Raw genomic sequence first — 12,947 nt, 5'->3', positions numbered from 1 at the left:
GTTCCCCAGACCTGAATCCAATTGAGCACCTCTGGGACATCATGTCTCTCTCCATCCACCAACGCCACGTTGCACCACAGACTGTCCAGGAGTTGGCGGATGCTGTAGTCCAGGTCTGGGAGGAGATCCCTCAGGAGACCATCCGCCACCTCATCAGGAGCATGCCCAGATGTTGTAGGGAGGTCATACAGGCATGTGGAGGCCACACACACAGACACACATACACACACACACACACACACACACACACTACTGAGCCTTTGAGTGTGACTCCAAGTACAGACCTCCATGGGTTAATACATTTGATTTTCATTGATAATTTTTGTGTGATTTTGTTGTCAACACATTAAACTATGTAAAGAACAAAGTATTTAATAAGAATATTTCATTCATTTAGATCTAGGATGTGTTAGTTAGGTGTTCCCTTTATTTTTTGAGCTCTGTGTGTGTGTGTGTGTGTGTGTGTGTGTGTGTGTGTGTGTGTGTGTGTGTGTGTATATATATATATATATATATATATATATATATATATATATATATATATATATATATATATATGATTTAAAAAAATAAAAAATTAACTTTTTTTCACTAGGTCTGTGTCTCCCCCTAACGGCAGGTCAGTGTCATTGCTGACGCTACATGGCGGTGTTTATATTAAATAGATTAGAATGGGAGTCTTCAGGGAGTTTTTTATTTTGCCCAGGAGTAAGAAAAGTATAAGGATGAAACAGACCTAAGAGGGAAACTTGTGATTGTCAAGCAAACGTGTGATTTTTGCTTTTTAAGTAGATTTGAGGTGGAATGTTCTTTAAGCAGTATTGGGGCAGTATTGTAGTGCAGAAAGTAGTATGTTGCTCGCATAATGGTGTGAAAAAGGAAATAAGAAATATTAAAATGTAAGTTCTTCCTTTAGAGAAACCCTTAAGAAAGCCATGGTGTCAGTGAAGACATTTTCATAAACCGTCAAAAGCCACTTGGAAACTGGAAGACACTCTGAGAGATAAAGGTCTGGCAGACCCAAAGCCACAGCAGATGACAATCAGAAGACAAGTTTCTAAGAGTCAACAGTTCGATTGATAGGTGGCTTACAGGACAACAACTTCAAACCTGGCTCTGACCGATTGAGGATTGTCTGGGTCATGAGGCACCAAGTATGATGGTCTTCAGCGACTTGCACAGAATGTAATCCTCAACCAAAACTACCACAGCAACTTACATCTCCATGTACACTCCAGTATACACCTAGTTTCTCAGGGGTCCATCCTACAGAGCAATAATGTCCCAAAAAAATGTCTTCAAGCTGCATCAGAAGAACTTTAAAAGAAAAGAACAATGAGGTGGGCTTCAAATCATGGCAAGGCTGCACAGTGTCCAGACTCAGAAAGCTGAAATTAAATCAACATACAACTTATCAAAAACTAATTTTGTAACACACCAACAGATGGCAGCACAAGGCTGTATGCGCAGTCACAGGGAGCACCGACCATCATAAGGCAGTGTGCCAAAAGTCGCCTGTGTACATCTGCAGCTGTGCAGCTGGTGTTACCACGTCTGCTATTCTGACCACGTGTGCACCCTGTCACCGAACTCTCCTCACACGTGAAACAACATGATCCCACTGCTGCACCCACCCTACTCGCCAGATTTGGTTCCTTCGCCCTCTTCTTGAAGATGAAAATCCAGCTAACTGTTTTAACACTGCTGCAGAGGTACGGTGTGAGTCTGTACAGAAGGTGCTCAACACGCTTTAAAAAGAAGACTTCCAGGACATGTTTCAGAAGTGGCAGGAACACTGGGAGTGCTGTATTGCTGTACATGGGGACTATTTTGAAGGTGATAGTGTGGAAACGTAGATGATCTTCTTCTTCTTTCGGCTTCTCCCATTAGGGGGCGCCACAGCGGATCATCCGTCTCCATACCCCCCTGTCCTCTACATCATCATTAAACCAACTACCTGCATGTCTTCCCTCACCACATCCATAAACCTCCTCCTTGGTCTTCCTCTTTTCCTCCTTCCTGGTGTCTCCATCCTCAGCATTCTTCTACTGATATACCCCATGTCCCTCCTCTGCACATGTCCAAACCATCTCAATCTCACCTCCCTCACCTTGTCTCCAAAACATCCTACATGCGCTGTCCCTCTAATAAACTCATTTCTAATCCTGTCCATCGTCGTTACTCCCAACGAACATCTCAACATCTTCAGCTCTGCTACCTCCAGCTCCACCTCCTGTCTTTTACTCAATGCCACTGTCTCTAAACCTACAACATCTCAGGTCTCACCACAGTCCTATAAACTTTCCCTTTCACTCTCACAGATACTCTTCTATCACAAATCACTCCTGCTATCACTCTTCTCCACCCACTCCACCCTGCCTGCACTCTTTTCTTCACTCCTCTAACACACTCTCCATTACTCAGCACTGTTGACCCCAGGTACCTGAACTCCTCCACCTTCTCCACCTCTTCTCCCTGCAACCGCACCCCTCCACTGCCCTCCCTCTCATTCACACACATGTACTCTGTCTTACTCCTACTGACTTTCATTCCCCTTCTCTCCAGCATGTACCTCCACCTCTCCAGGCTCTTCTCCACCTGCTCCCTACTCTCACCACAAATCACAATATCATCCGCAAACATTATAGTCCACAGAGACTCCTGTCTGACCTCGTCCTTCAACCTGTCCATCACCACTGATCACAAATTCTGAGCTCATAAAACTAGGAGCTACTAACCATAAAGACTGTAGAAAGAACTTATACTCCAGTGCTCATGTTAGTTCTCACACTCCAGTGTTCTGTATTGTTAAAAGATTTATGATCACACTCTTGATGTCACCCAAATGAGGATGGGTTCCCCTTTTGAGTCTGGTTCCTCTCAAGGTTTCTTCCTCATAACATCTAAGGGAGTTTTTCCTTGCCACAGATGGTCACCTCTTCTCTCAGCCTGGCTTCCACTACTCTTTTCCATAACTTCATGGTGTGACTGATCAACTTTATTCCCCTGTAGTTACTGCAGGTCTGCACATCTCCCTTATTCTTAAAGATCAGTGCCAGCACACTCCTTCTCCATTCCTCAGGCATCTTCTCACCTTCCAGAATCCTGTTAAACAATCTGGTTTAAACTCCACTGCATCTCTCCTAAACATCTCCATGCTTCTACCGGTATGTCATCTGGTCCAACCGACTTTCCACTCTTCATCCTCTTAATCACTGCTTTCACTTCCTCCTTACTAATCCTATCTACATCCTGCTTCATATCTACACACCATCCAACCTTCTCTCTCTCTCTCATTTTACTCGTTCATCAGCTGTTTAAAATACTTCCTCCATCTTCTCAACACCTTCTCCTCACTAGTCAACACATTTCCCTCTCCATCCTTTACTGCTCTAACATGCAGCACATCCTTCCCAGCTCGGTTCCTCTGCCTGGACAATCGCTACAAATCCTTTTCTCCTTCCTTAGTGTCCAACTTCTCCTACAGCTCCTCATATGCCTTTTCCTTGGCTTTCACCACATCCCTCTTTACCTGCTGCTGCATCTCCTTGTTCTCCTGCCTACTTTTCTCATCACTCTGTCGATCCCAATTCTGTTTCTCCAACCTCTTTCTCCTTCTGCTCTCCTGCACTTCCTCATTCCACCACCACGTCTCTTTGTCTTCTTTTCTATTTCCAGATGTTACACCAAGAACCTTTCTATCTGTCTCCCTCATCACTTCTGCAGTAGTTTTACAATCACCCAACACCTCCTGTCTGACCAGTTTCCTTAACCTCACACTACACTCGTCCTCCTTCAGTTTCCACCATCTTATTCTTCTTCTACACTGTCCCCAGCCAAAACCTTACAGTCCCCAATCTCCTTCAAGTTGCATCTCCTACATAGAACATAGTCCACCTGTGTGCACCTTCCTCCACTCTTATACGTCACCCTATGATCCTCCTTCTTCTTAAAATACGTGTTCACCACTGCCATTTCCATCCTTTTAGCAAAATCTACCACCATTTCTTTTTCCATCCACACCATGATAGAACAGTTTAAACACCTCCAATGTTCCTGCTCTTACTCCCTTTCCACTTGTTCTCCTAAACACACAACATCTCTACCCTTCTTCTCTCCATCATATCAGCTCCCTCTCTCCCTTTACCAGTCATAGTACCAACATTTAAAGTACCAACCTGAACCTCCACTCTCCTACACTAATCCTCCACTCTCCTCCACTTCTCCTTTCCCTGCTGTCTCTCTAGATGTCTTCCTCCTCTCCTTCTCCTCCACTCTCCTCCACTTCTCCTTTCCCTGCTGTCTCTGTAGATGTTTTCCTCCTCTCCTTCTCCTCCTTCAGCCAACAGGAGCACAATTTACACCGGTACCCTGTTGTTAATGATACCTGTGGTGGTCGTTGGTAACCCGGGTCTTAACCGATCTGCTATGAAATTCTGATTTGTGATCCACATGTTTGATTTGGCACATGTTTTACACTGGACACAATCCTCCACATTTATCCGGACTTGAGACCGACACTGATTTTAATGCATAACACCTGAGTGTAACACAGTTCTGATCTCGGAGCATGTCGAATCAAAGCATGTCTCCTTACAGAACGCTTCTAATACAGCACAGATTTTATAAATCAGTTAACGCAGTCTGTTCTATGAGCCATTACTACAGAAACCATAACGGATTATAGTCAACCTGTGATTTATTTTAAATATATCAACGCCTTTTCATCGACCAATCAGAATCCAGGATTTAGCAGAATTGTAGTAGAAAGAAAGCAGTAGGCATTAGTGATTGGTGGAACGATGGTAAAATGTTTTTTTGGCTCTTTAATTTTAAGTGATTTATATAAAAAAAGACCTCAAGATGTCTTGTTTACACAATTTTACACAAAGCAGTGTCATTAGCAGTCTGGTACAAGTGCACCATTTCCAAACTACACCAGTGCACCACGTGGTGAACACCAAGCATACTTTCCTTATGGAACCAACCAAGACGGCGGCAGGGAAGAAAAGTGCAAATGAGATGGATTTAAAAGTCACTTATTTATATATAATACATAAATAATTTCCGTGTGCACTTATGAGGCTTTGTGTTTTTTTCTCCTAATACACTGTGATCATCAGGTGTGTGCTGTCGATCTAAAAAACAGAATGTTTCGTGATCGATGACCCCCGTGAACAGGAATGGAACGTTCCGGATGACGTGTCACCTGGTATAAAAGAGGCCACCAGGGCGGACGGGACCTCCCCGAAACCCCCGGCTGTTAGTGCGGTGTGAGTGCGTGTGTGCTCCTGAGCTAGCCTCGGCACACATTCTATAAAAAATTAAAAATCCAAAAAAATTTAAAAAACGTTAAAAACTCTTAAAAAATTTCTTTTTTTTTAATTTATAAAAAGAAGTCGTCGGTAAAGCAGGAGCTAACATCACGTACGGTAACATCACGGAGGAAGGAACGCGTTTTAGCCTAGCTTAGCTTAGCTCATCCCTGAGGCCCGGTTTAATAACGGTAACCAAATAAACATAAAATAATAGATATTTATTTCAGATAATCTTAACAGTAAGCTTTAAAAAGTTTAATAATAATAAAACATTGTTTCGGGTTTTAAACATTTTAAATCTTTATTTTAATTCCTGGTGAAATTTCTCGGCTAAGCTAACTGACTGAAACTCGCGTGAGGGAAAAAAAAAAAAAAGATAAGTCGCGCGCGTGTACAACATTCGAACCAACCGCCGAAACCGATTCGTTTAAACAATATTTAGAAAATTCGAATTATAACCGAAACTCCCCGTGCGGATTTGTCGAGATGAACCCCAGCGCTCCGAGCTACCCGATGGCCTCCTTGTACGTCGGAGACCTTCACCAAGACGTGACCGAGGCCATGCTGTACGAGAAGTTCAGCCCGGCCGGCGCCATCCTCTCCATCCGCGTGTGCAGAGACATGATCACCCGCCGCTCCCTCGGCTACGCGTACGTCAACTTCCAGCAGCCCGCAGACGGTAAGTGGAAAGATCTCGAAATGAAATGAAAACCTGTGGGACTGGTGAACGTATGACTCGTGAGCTACTCTGGGCCTTTCGGCTAAGATGCTAACGCTAGCAATTGCGCAATCAAAAGCGCAGCCTTCCTCATTACCCACATGCTCTGAATTTAAATCCCACGTCAACATTACTGGCCGTGGACACACTTCCAGAACGTTCTCCCTTAACCACCAGAGTTTATGGAGGTTTTTTATTTTTATTTTTATTTATTTTTTTTTTTTAATCACAGTTCACCTCCTGCTCACCACACGTGTGATTACCAGGAAGCATTTTACATGTTAGCATGTTGTTAGCAGGGGGCACAGAGGTCAACTTCAGTGTCAGGGTTGTTTTTGTTTTAGATTTTATTTTATTAGGTTGGGTAGGCTAGAGAGAGGTCTCAAGGCCCAAATGGAGAATATCTGAGGGGTTAAAGGTGAAGCCTGGTGATTAGTTTTGAACTTTGAACCTTGTGTATCCACCAGCTAATCATGTTTTCTCCATCTGTGAACTGGTGGTTTACACAGAGCAAAAAAATACTTGTAAGAAGTTCTAGTCACAGACCATCAGGTAATGTATTCTGTAAATATGCCAACGTTAACAGTAAACGGAAATGAAGCTCTTGTTTATTTCTCCTCTCTTCTCCTCCAGCTGAGCGCGCTTTGGACACCATGAACTTCGATGTGATCAAAGGCCGACCGGTGCGGATCATGTGGTCTCAGCGCGACCCCTCTCTGAGGAAAAGTGGTGTTGGTAACATTTTCATTAAGAATTTGGACAAGTCCATCGATAACAAGGCCCTGTACGATACCTTCTCTGCGTTCGGCAACATCCTGTCCTGCAAGGTAGCGTCTACGTGTGTGTGAACTTTCAGCTTTGTTGTGGGTTTTTTTTTTTTGCACGTGCATGAATTGGCTCCCGTTTGTGGTTAAAGGTCGTGTGTGATGAAAACGGATCGAAAGGTTACGGCTTTGTGCACTTTGAGACCCAGGAGGCAGCCGAGAGAGCCATCGAGAAGATGAACGGCATGTTGCTCAACGACAGAAAAGTGTAAGTGTGAGGTTTTAACTAACGCACCAGCTCTTGTAGCAACCTGTTTTTATAACAGCATGACCAGGGGTGGATCTTCTGCAGTTCTCACAGCATTGAATGGGTTTGGGGTTTGAAGTGTGGTTTGTTTCAACACATTTAAGTATCCAGAGCCTGCTTCTCTTCACACACTTATTTATTTTATACAGGTTTGTAGGTCGCTTCAAATCTCGCAAAGAACGCGAGGCTGAGCTTGGAGCCAGAGCCAAGGAGTTCACCAACGTGTACATTAAGAACTTCGGCGAGGACATGAGCGACGATAAACTAAAGGATGTCTTTGGCAAATACGGTGCGTCCCTTCGTGCATCTTCCATATACCTACATGCGTATACGGGTCGCGCAGACATTGCAGTCTGGTCAAATTCAGTGCATCCTCCTCAATGGACTGTACTGGCCACACGGCTGCCAAAGCGACGACATGGTCCATGGGCCCTGGGTTTTAATCAAGTGGATACTGGGGATAAATAATGGCTATGTACAGACACTGATAGGCAGCGTGTGGGTGGTGCTCCGAGTGTAACCCAGAGATAAGCACACACCTACACACACGCTGCAGATAACTGTTACAGCCGTCAAGTCCGTAGTGTTTTATCATTAGTGCTAAACATGACCCCGCCCTCTCATTCTGCCCTCATCAGGTGCCGCCATGAGCATCCGCGTCATGACTGATGACAGCGGTAAATCCAGAGGCTTCGGTTTCGTGAGCTTCGAGAGGCACGAGGACGCTCAGAAGGTACGTCATAACGTGCCACAGCTTAAAGCACGTCTCTTATAGTAGTGTTCGACCTGCAGCACATGGAGCCTGATTAGACTATGAAGAACTGTAATGCCTGGAAAGCAGTGAAAGGACGACAGGTTCGTCTCATAATGCGAGACAAGGTGCTGTGTAGGGTTGCAAAATTCTGGGGATTTAAGACTGGAAATTTTCATTGGAATTAATGGGAATAAACATTACAATTTGCAGGTTAGCCTTTAACAGGAAAAATAAATTCTTACAGGATCATTCACATGCACACAGCACGTTTACTGCAGGGCTACTGAGGACACACACCCCCGCATGCACTGTGCATCCCTAATCACCTCATTTCTACAATAAATTCAATTAAATATTACATGAATTTAACTCTCTTGTGCTGTAAGATATTGTGCAGCAAAATTATACTAATCTTTTTTTTTATAGATTTTATTTTGCATGCATGTTGTAAAATCTCATAAATTCCTGGTAGGTTTACTATTTGGAATATTTCTAAAATTCCCCAAGATGTAGTTCCAAGTTTCTGGAAATTTTCCACCCTACTGCAGAGGCTGTGTTTTTGACAATGTCTGGTAGTAATCTGACCTCTGCTATTCTGACCTGGGAAACTTGTGGCAGTGCTGCTTTCTGTTCCTGCTTTATTTAATATAGACACATGCATATGTCGGGGTGTGTGTGGAAACATGTACCACTGTTTAAAAGTAAAGTTTTTTTCTTTGGAATAAGTTAATGTCAGACACCAAAATGCACTGATTTTATTTGAATTTAGTGTTTTAGTTTCATTATAGATCATCAGTGATTATTTACACAGAATATAACTTTTTTTTTTTATCCGCTGAATAAAACGTTGCTGAGTCAGAGTCGGGTCAGATGGTTTACAGGCAGTGTGAAAAATCATGGACAAAATCATATATTTTTTAAATGCAAGACAAAAAACAGCAGCAATGACTTCCTGTGTTTCTCCAGGCTGTGGACGAGATGAATGGGAAGGAGCTGAACGGCAAGCTGATCTACGTGGGCCGCGCTCAGAAGAAAGTGGAACGTCAGACCGAACTCAAGCGCAAGTTTGAGCAGATGAAGCAGGACAGGATGACGCGCTACCAGGTCCGTGTGCAGCTTCCACACCCGATCAAAACAGTGCTCAGGCTCAACGCAGTCTAGTCAAATTCAGTGTGTCCTCTTCAGTGGACTGTACTGGCCAAATGGCTGCTATAGTGATGTCATAGTCCATGGGCCCCGGGTCTAACTTAAATAGATACTGGGGATAATTAATGGCTATGTACAACCTGGCTCCTGGTAAATTGTGTAATTGTGTGTACCTGCTAGACATTGAGTTAACGCTCCTGATTTTCACCATGCAGGGCGTCAACCTGTACGTGAAAAACCTGGATGACGGCATCGATGACGAACGCCTGCGCAAGGAATTCTCTCCTTTCGGTACCATCACCAGTGCCAAGGTGCGTTTCTGCTTTAGTCTAAAAATAACGCACATTGTGCTTCAATTGTAAATAAATATTTACCATCCTGAAAGTGTAAGCTTGTTGTTTTGTAGCAGGAATCTTTGATGTGCAAAGTACATGAGGGTCACCACACTCCTGTTTTGGTTTTAGGTCATGATGGACGGAGGACGCAGCAAAGGTTTCGGCTTTGTGTGTTTCTCCTCGCCCGAGGAGGCCACCAAAGCTGTGACCGAGATGAACGGCCGAATCGTCGCCACCAAACCGCTCTACGTGGCTCTGGCTCAGCGTAAAGAGGAACGCCAGGCTCATCTAACCAATCAGTACATGCAGAGAATGGCCAGTGTTCGGGCCGTGCCCAATCCTGTGCTCAACCCGTACCAACCAGCGCCTCCGTCAGGGTACTTCATGGCTGCCATTCCTCAGGTAATGTTCATTTTAATACATATATAATTGAAGCAGATCAGTTATTTTGTAGCGTTCAGATTTTACCTGGAAACATAAAAAGCTTCAATACTCCCATAAATCTGTTATACAGGAAGTGCAGTTTTAGATGTCGAGAGACGCAGCATGAGGATCTGTTGTAACCGTTCCTTCTCCCTCATTTTCATTTCCAGGCCCAAAACAGAGCAGCGTACTATCCCACCAGCCAGCTTGCACAGCTCCGACCGAGTCCACGCTGGACTGCACAGGGTGTCCGACCTCAGCGTAAGTGCCTACATGTAAAAACAGCTCTGGACTCTTTTCTACAAAGTTCACTGACCTGTCAGAAAAATCCTTCTCAAGCCAAGACTGTTTATATTCAGGGTTAATGGGAGCGAGGGCCTTCAACCCTCTATGCACACACTAAATATTAGTTTCTTTGTGTTCCCTTTTTTACTTATTTTATAGCAGTGTTTGATGTGGTGACGCACCCAGTTAGGAAACTTCTATTGAAGTGAATTACAATTTGGGTTTAAAAAATATATAAACTGCAAAGTTTTCTGCTGTCTGCATTGAATTAAGCTTGAATTTTATTTAATTTTTTTTTCATTCCTCAGATTTCCAGAACATGCAGGCCACCATGAGGCCCTCAGCCCCGAGGCCACAAACCTTCAGTGCAATGAGACCTGCTTCTCAGGTTCCTCGTGTGATGTCCACTCAGCGTGTCTGTGAGTCTCGTGCAGCTCATCAGCATCATATTTCTACTTTGTCTTATTGAATCCGTCTGGTTCTTTGTCCTGCAGCTTCACTCTTGTTTGGGTTTCATATCCTAATTAAGCATAAACATTTCATCCAGATTAGAGAAGTTTAGCTGCTTCTGAATCCAGGAAGTCTGTTTTAAAAATGTGTAAAGTTTAAAAATCTAAAATGTAGGCCTTAAAAAGTCTCCATTTTAATCAGGTCTTAATTAGTTCCTCTAATGCTCCTGCAGCACTTTAGAAAGTTGTCTTTTTCTACTGCTAGTATAAATATAATTTTGCTGACAATTTGCTATCTTACAAATGGGACCAAAATGCAATCATCTTTATTATTGGCACAAATCTCTCAGGCTTTATTTTTCAGCTCTGGGGAAGGGCACGTTTAGTATTTGTGTTTTTGATGTTAGGTCACGGGTCTTAAATGTGACTTGGTGAAACCCTTTTCTTTGACTTTGTGAGTGACCCATCACTGTTTCTCTACTTTCCTGTTTTAAAGCTGCTCAGACGGTGGGTCCGAGACCTGCGGCGGCTGCAGCAGCCTCTGCACCGGTGCGCACCATCCCGCAGTACAAGTACACGGCCGGAGTGCGCAACCCTCAGCAGCACATGAACTCTCAGCCTCAGGTGTCCATGCAGCAGGTCAGAATCCTGGAATTATTTACATATTTAATTAAGTGTAGGCATCACTGTAGGTTTATTTCTCCTGGTTTTATTGTGCTATTTGTTGTGTTCCCAGCCTGCAGTGCACGTGCAGGGTCAGGAGCCTCTGACTGCTTCAATGCTGGCTGCAGCTCCACCTCAGGAGCAGAAGCAGATGCTGGGTGAGTTTAAACACGATTCTTTCAAATGATATGTTTGAGCTGTAACGCTTGTATGAGAGGTGTCTTATTAATTATTCTCCTTCCCCACACATCTTTCTAGGTGAGCGTCTTTTCCCTCTCATCCAGAACATGCACTCCAACCTGGCAGGGAAGATCACTGGCATGCTGCTGGAGATTGACAACTCCGAGCTGCTGCACATGCTCGAGTCTCCAGAGTCTCTGCGCTCCAAGGTGATTAACGAGCGCGGTCACAATCACACAAACGATCCGTGACTGGTGTGATGATGCGTACCTGTTTGGTGTGGGAACTCCTGCAGTGTCGGGAACCTTCACTCAGACTCCTGATGACTCGCACAGGGGCCATCTGACCAGCACTGACTCCACACACATTACATCATACTACATTTGTGCATGTGGCACACTTTCATTTTGTTTCATGTTCCTCTAATTGCCCTCTCCCCCTCATTCTTCCTGACCTGTGGAATTCTAACATGTATCTCAGTGATGATAGATAGCTGGGGTCAGAGGGCAGGGTCAACCATGATACAGGGCCCCTGGAGAACATAGGGTTAAGGGCCTTGCTCAGGGGCAGTACCAGGGCTTCCCAAACAGGAGTGTGTAAAAATCCTCAGGTCTATAGGAGGTAAAACTGAATTTGTATGTGTGCACGTGTTTTCCAGGTTGATGAGGCCGTTGCCGTGCTTCAGGCTCACCAGGCCAAGGAACAGGCTCAACAGAAAAATGTGACCAACTCCACTGGGGTGCCAAGTGTCTAAGCAGAGGTAACTGAGAACACGTGTGTTTGTGGCTTTTTTGTTCTTTTTACGCATGTCTTGTTTTTAACCGCCTCCTGTTTCCTTTCCAGGGCCGACGATCTTTCAAAACATGCTTCACCAAGGGGGAATTAAAAAAAAAAACACATTAAAACATTGAAAAAAACTTTGAAAACGCTGCAAAAAGATAGAAATGATATTTTAAAAAAAAGAAAAAAAAGGAACTGAACTCTGCCAGGCCTAGAGAAGATGGGTCTAGAACATCATATAAAAAAATCCTGGAAAAAAATAGAAAAATGGTTGAAAATGGGGGGAAAAAAAAGGAAAATTGGGGGTTTTAGAGAAAATTCCACAAGAGTTAGAGGAGGTGTGGAGAGAAAAAAATCGGACGCTCTAGCATTCCTTATTTTATTCATTTTATTCCACGCCTGCTGCGGAATCCAGGTGTCTGAGAACCGCACGGGCAATGTGAACATTTCTCCGGAATTGGAAAATGTGCTTGCTCAAAATAAAGTTTAATTCTGAATCATGAGCATCTGACTTTTGATTTGTTTTGGATGGAAATGTGGGATTTCACCATGTGTGTTTGACGTACCATACTGAAACTGTGTGACTTGAAAAATGCTGGATTTGGTGTTTAAAGTGTCTTCAGGGAATAAATCTGGGTGCATGAGAGCTTTTACACACACACCATGGATATGCCTGTAATACCACTGTTCTACCACAGGGGTCTCCAAATCTTATTGTTACATACTGCTGCTTTAATCAGATTTGATTGTTGCTGCTGTTTGGTCATGTTTGATTCTGTATCTCTGCTCTACTGCAAAACTCAACTTTATTAATCTACAATTTAA

At 43.7% G+C, this 12,947-nt stretch overlaps 1 protein-coding gene and 3 non-coding genes across 4 annotated transcripts; all 4 read left to right on the top strand.

Annotated features, from left to right (window-relative positions):
* Positions 1–5,234: 5,234 nt before the first annotated feature.
* On the top strand, positions 5,235–12,625 carry pabpc1b (poly A binding protein, cytoplasmic 1 b). Its single transcript, XM_046834523.1, has 15 exons — positions 5,235–5,997; positions 6,670–6,863; positions 6,953–7,068; positions 7,257–7,396; positions 7,746–7,840; positions 8,828–8,965; positions 9,223–9,318; positions 9,472–9,744; positions 9,936–10,026; positions 10,359–10,469; positions 10,996–11,138; positions 11,236–11,320; positions 11,421–11,551; positions 12,001–12,102; positions 12,186–12,625. Exons 1-14 carry the CDS (start codon positions 5,805–5,807, stop codon positions 12,094–12,096), a joined length of 1,902 nt encoding a protein of 633 aa, XP_046690479.1. The 5' UTR covers positions 5,235–5,804; the 3' UTR covers positions 12,097–12,102; positions 12,186–12,625.
* LOC124376485 lies at positions 7,455–7,590 on the top strand. The gene has a single exon (XR_006923842.1). It is a non-coding gene; the product is annotated as a small nucleolar RNA SNORA5 (small nucleolar RNA).
* Positions 9,013–9,148, top strand: LOC124376486. Its single transcript, XR_006923843.1, has one exon. It is a non-coding gene; the product is annotated as a small nucleolar RNA SNORA5 (small nucleolar RNA).
* LOC124376487 lies at positions 11,598–11,694 on the top strand. The gene has a single exon (XR_006923844.1). It is a non-coding gene; the product is annotated as a small nucleolar RNA SNORD67 (small nucleolar RNA).
* Positions 12,626–12,947: the final 322 nt, after the last annotated feature.

This window comes from Silurus meridionalis, chromosome 22 (genome assembly GCF_014805685.1).
Source record: "Silurus meridionalis isolate SWU-2019-XX chromosome 22, ASM1480568v1, whole genome shotgun sequence".
Lineage (NCBI taxonomy): Eukaryota > Metazoa > Chordata > Actinopteri > Siluriformes > Siluridae > Silurus > Silurus meridionalis.
Note: the sequence above shows the minus strand (reverse complement) of the source record. Positions and strands in the feature narration are given on the sequence as shown.

Coding starts and splice junctions, on each gene's coding strand:
- pabpc1b (XM_046834523.1), top strand. CDS start 5,805: ATGAACCCCAGCGCTCCGAGCTACCCGATGGCCTCCTTGTACGTCGGA. Junction 7,841..8,827: donor GGCACGAGGACGCTCAGAAG/GTACGTCATAAC, acceptor GTGTTTCTCCAG/GCTGTGGACGAGATGAATGG. Junction 11,321..11,420: donor GGAGCAGAAGCAGATGCTGG/GTGAGTTTAAAC, acceptor ACATCTTTCTAG/GTGAGCGTCTTTTCCCTCTC.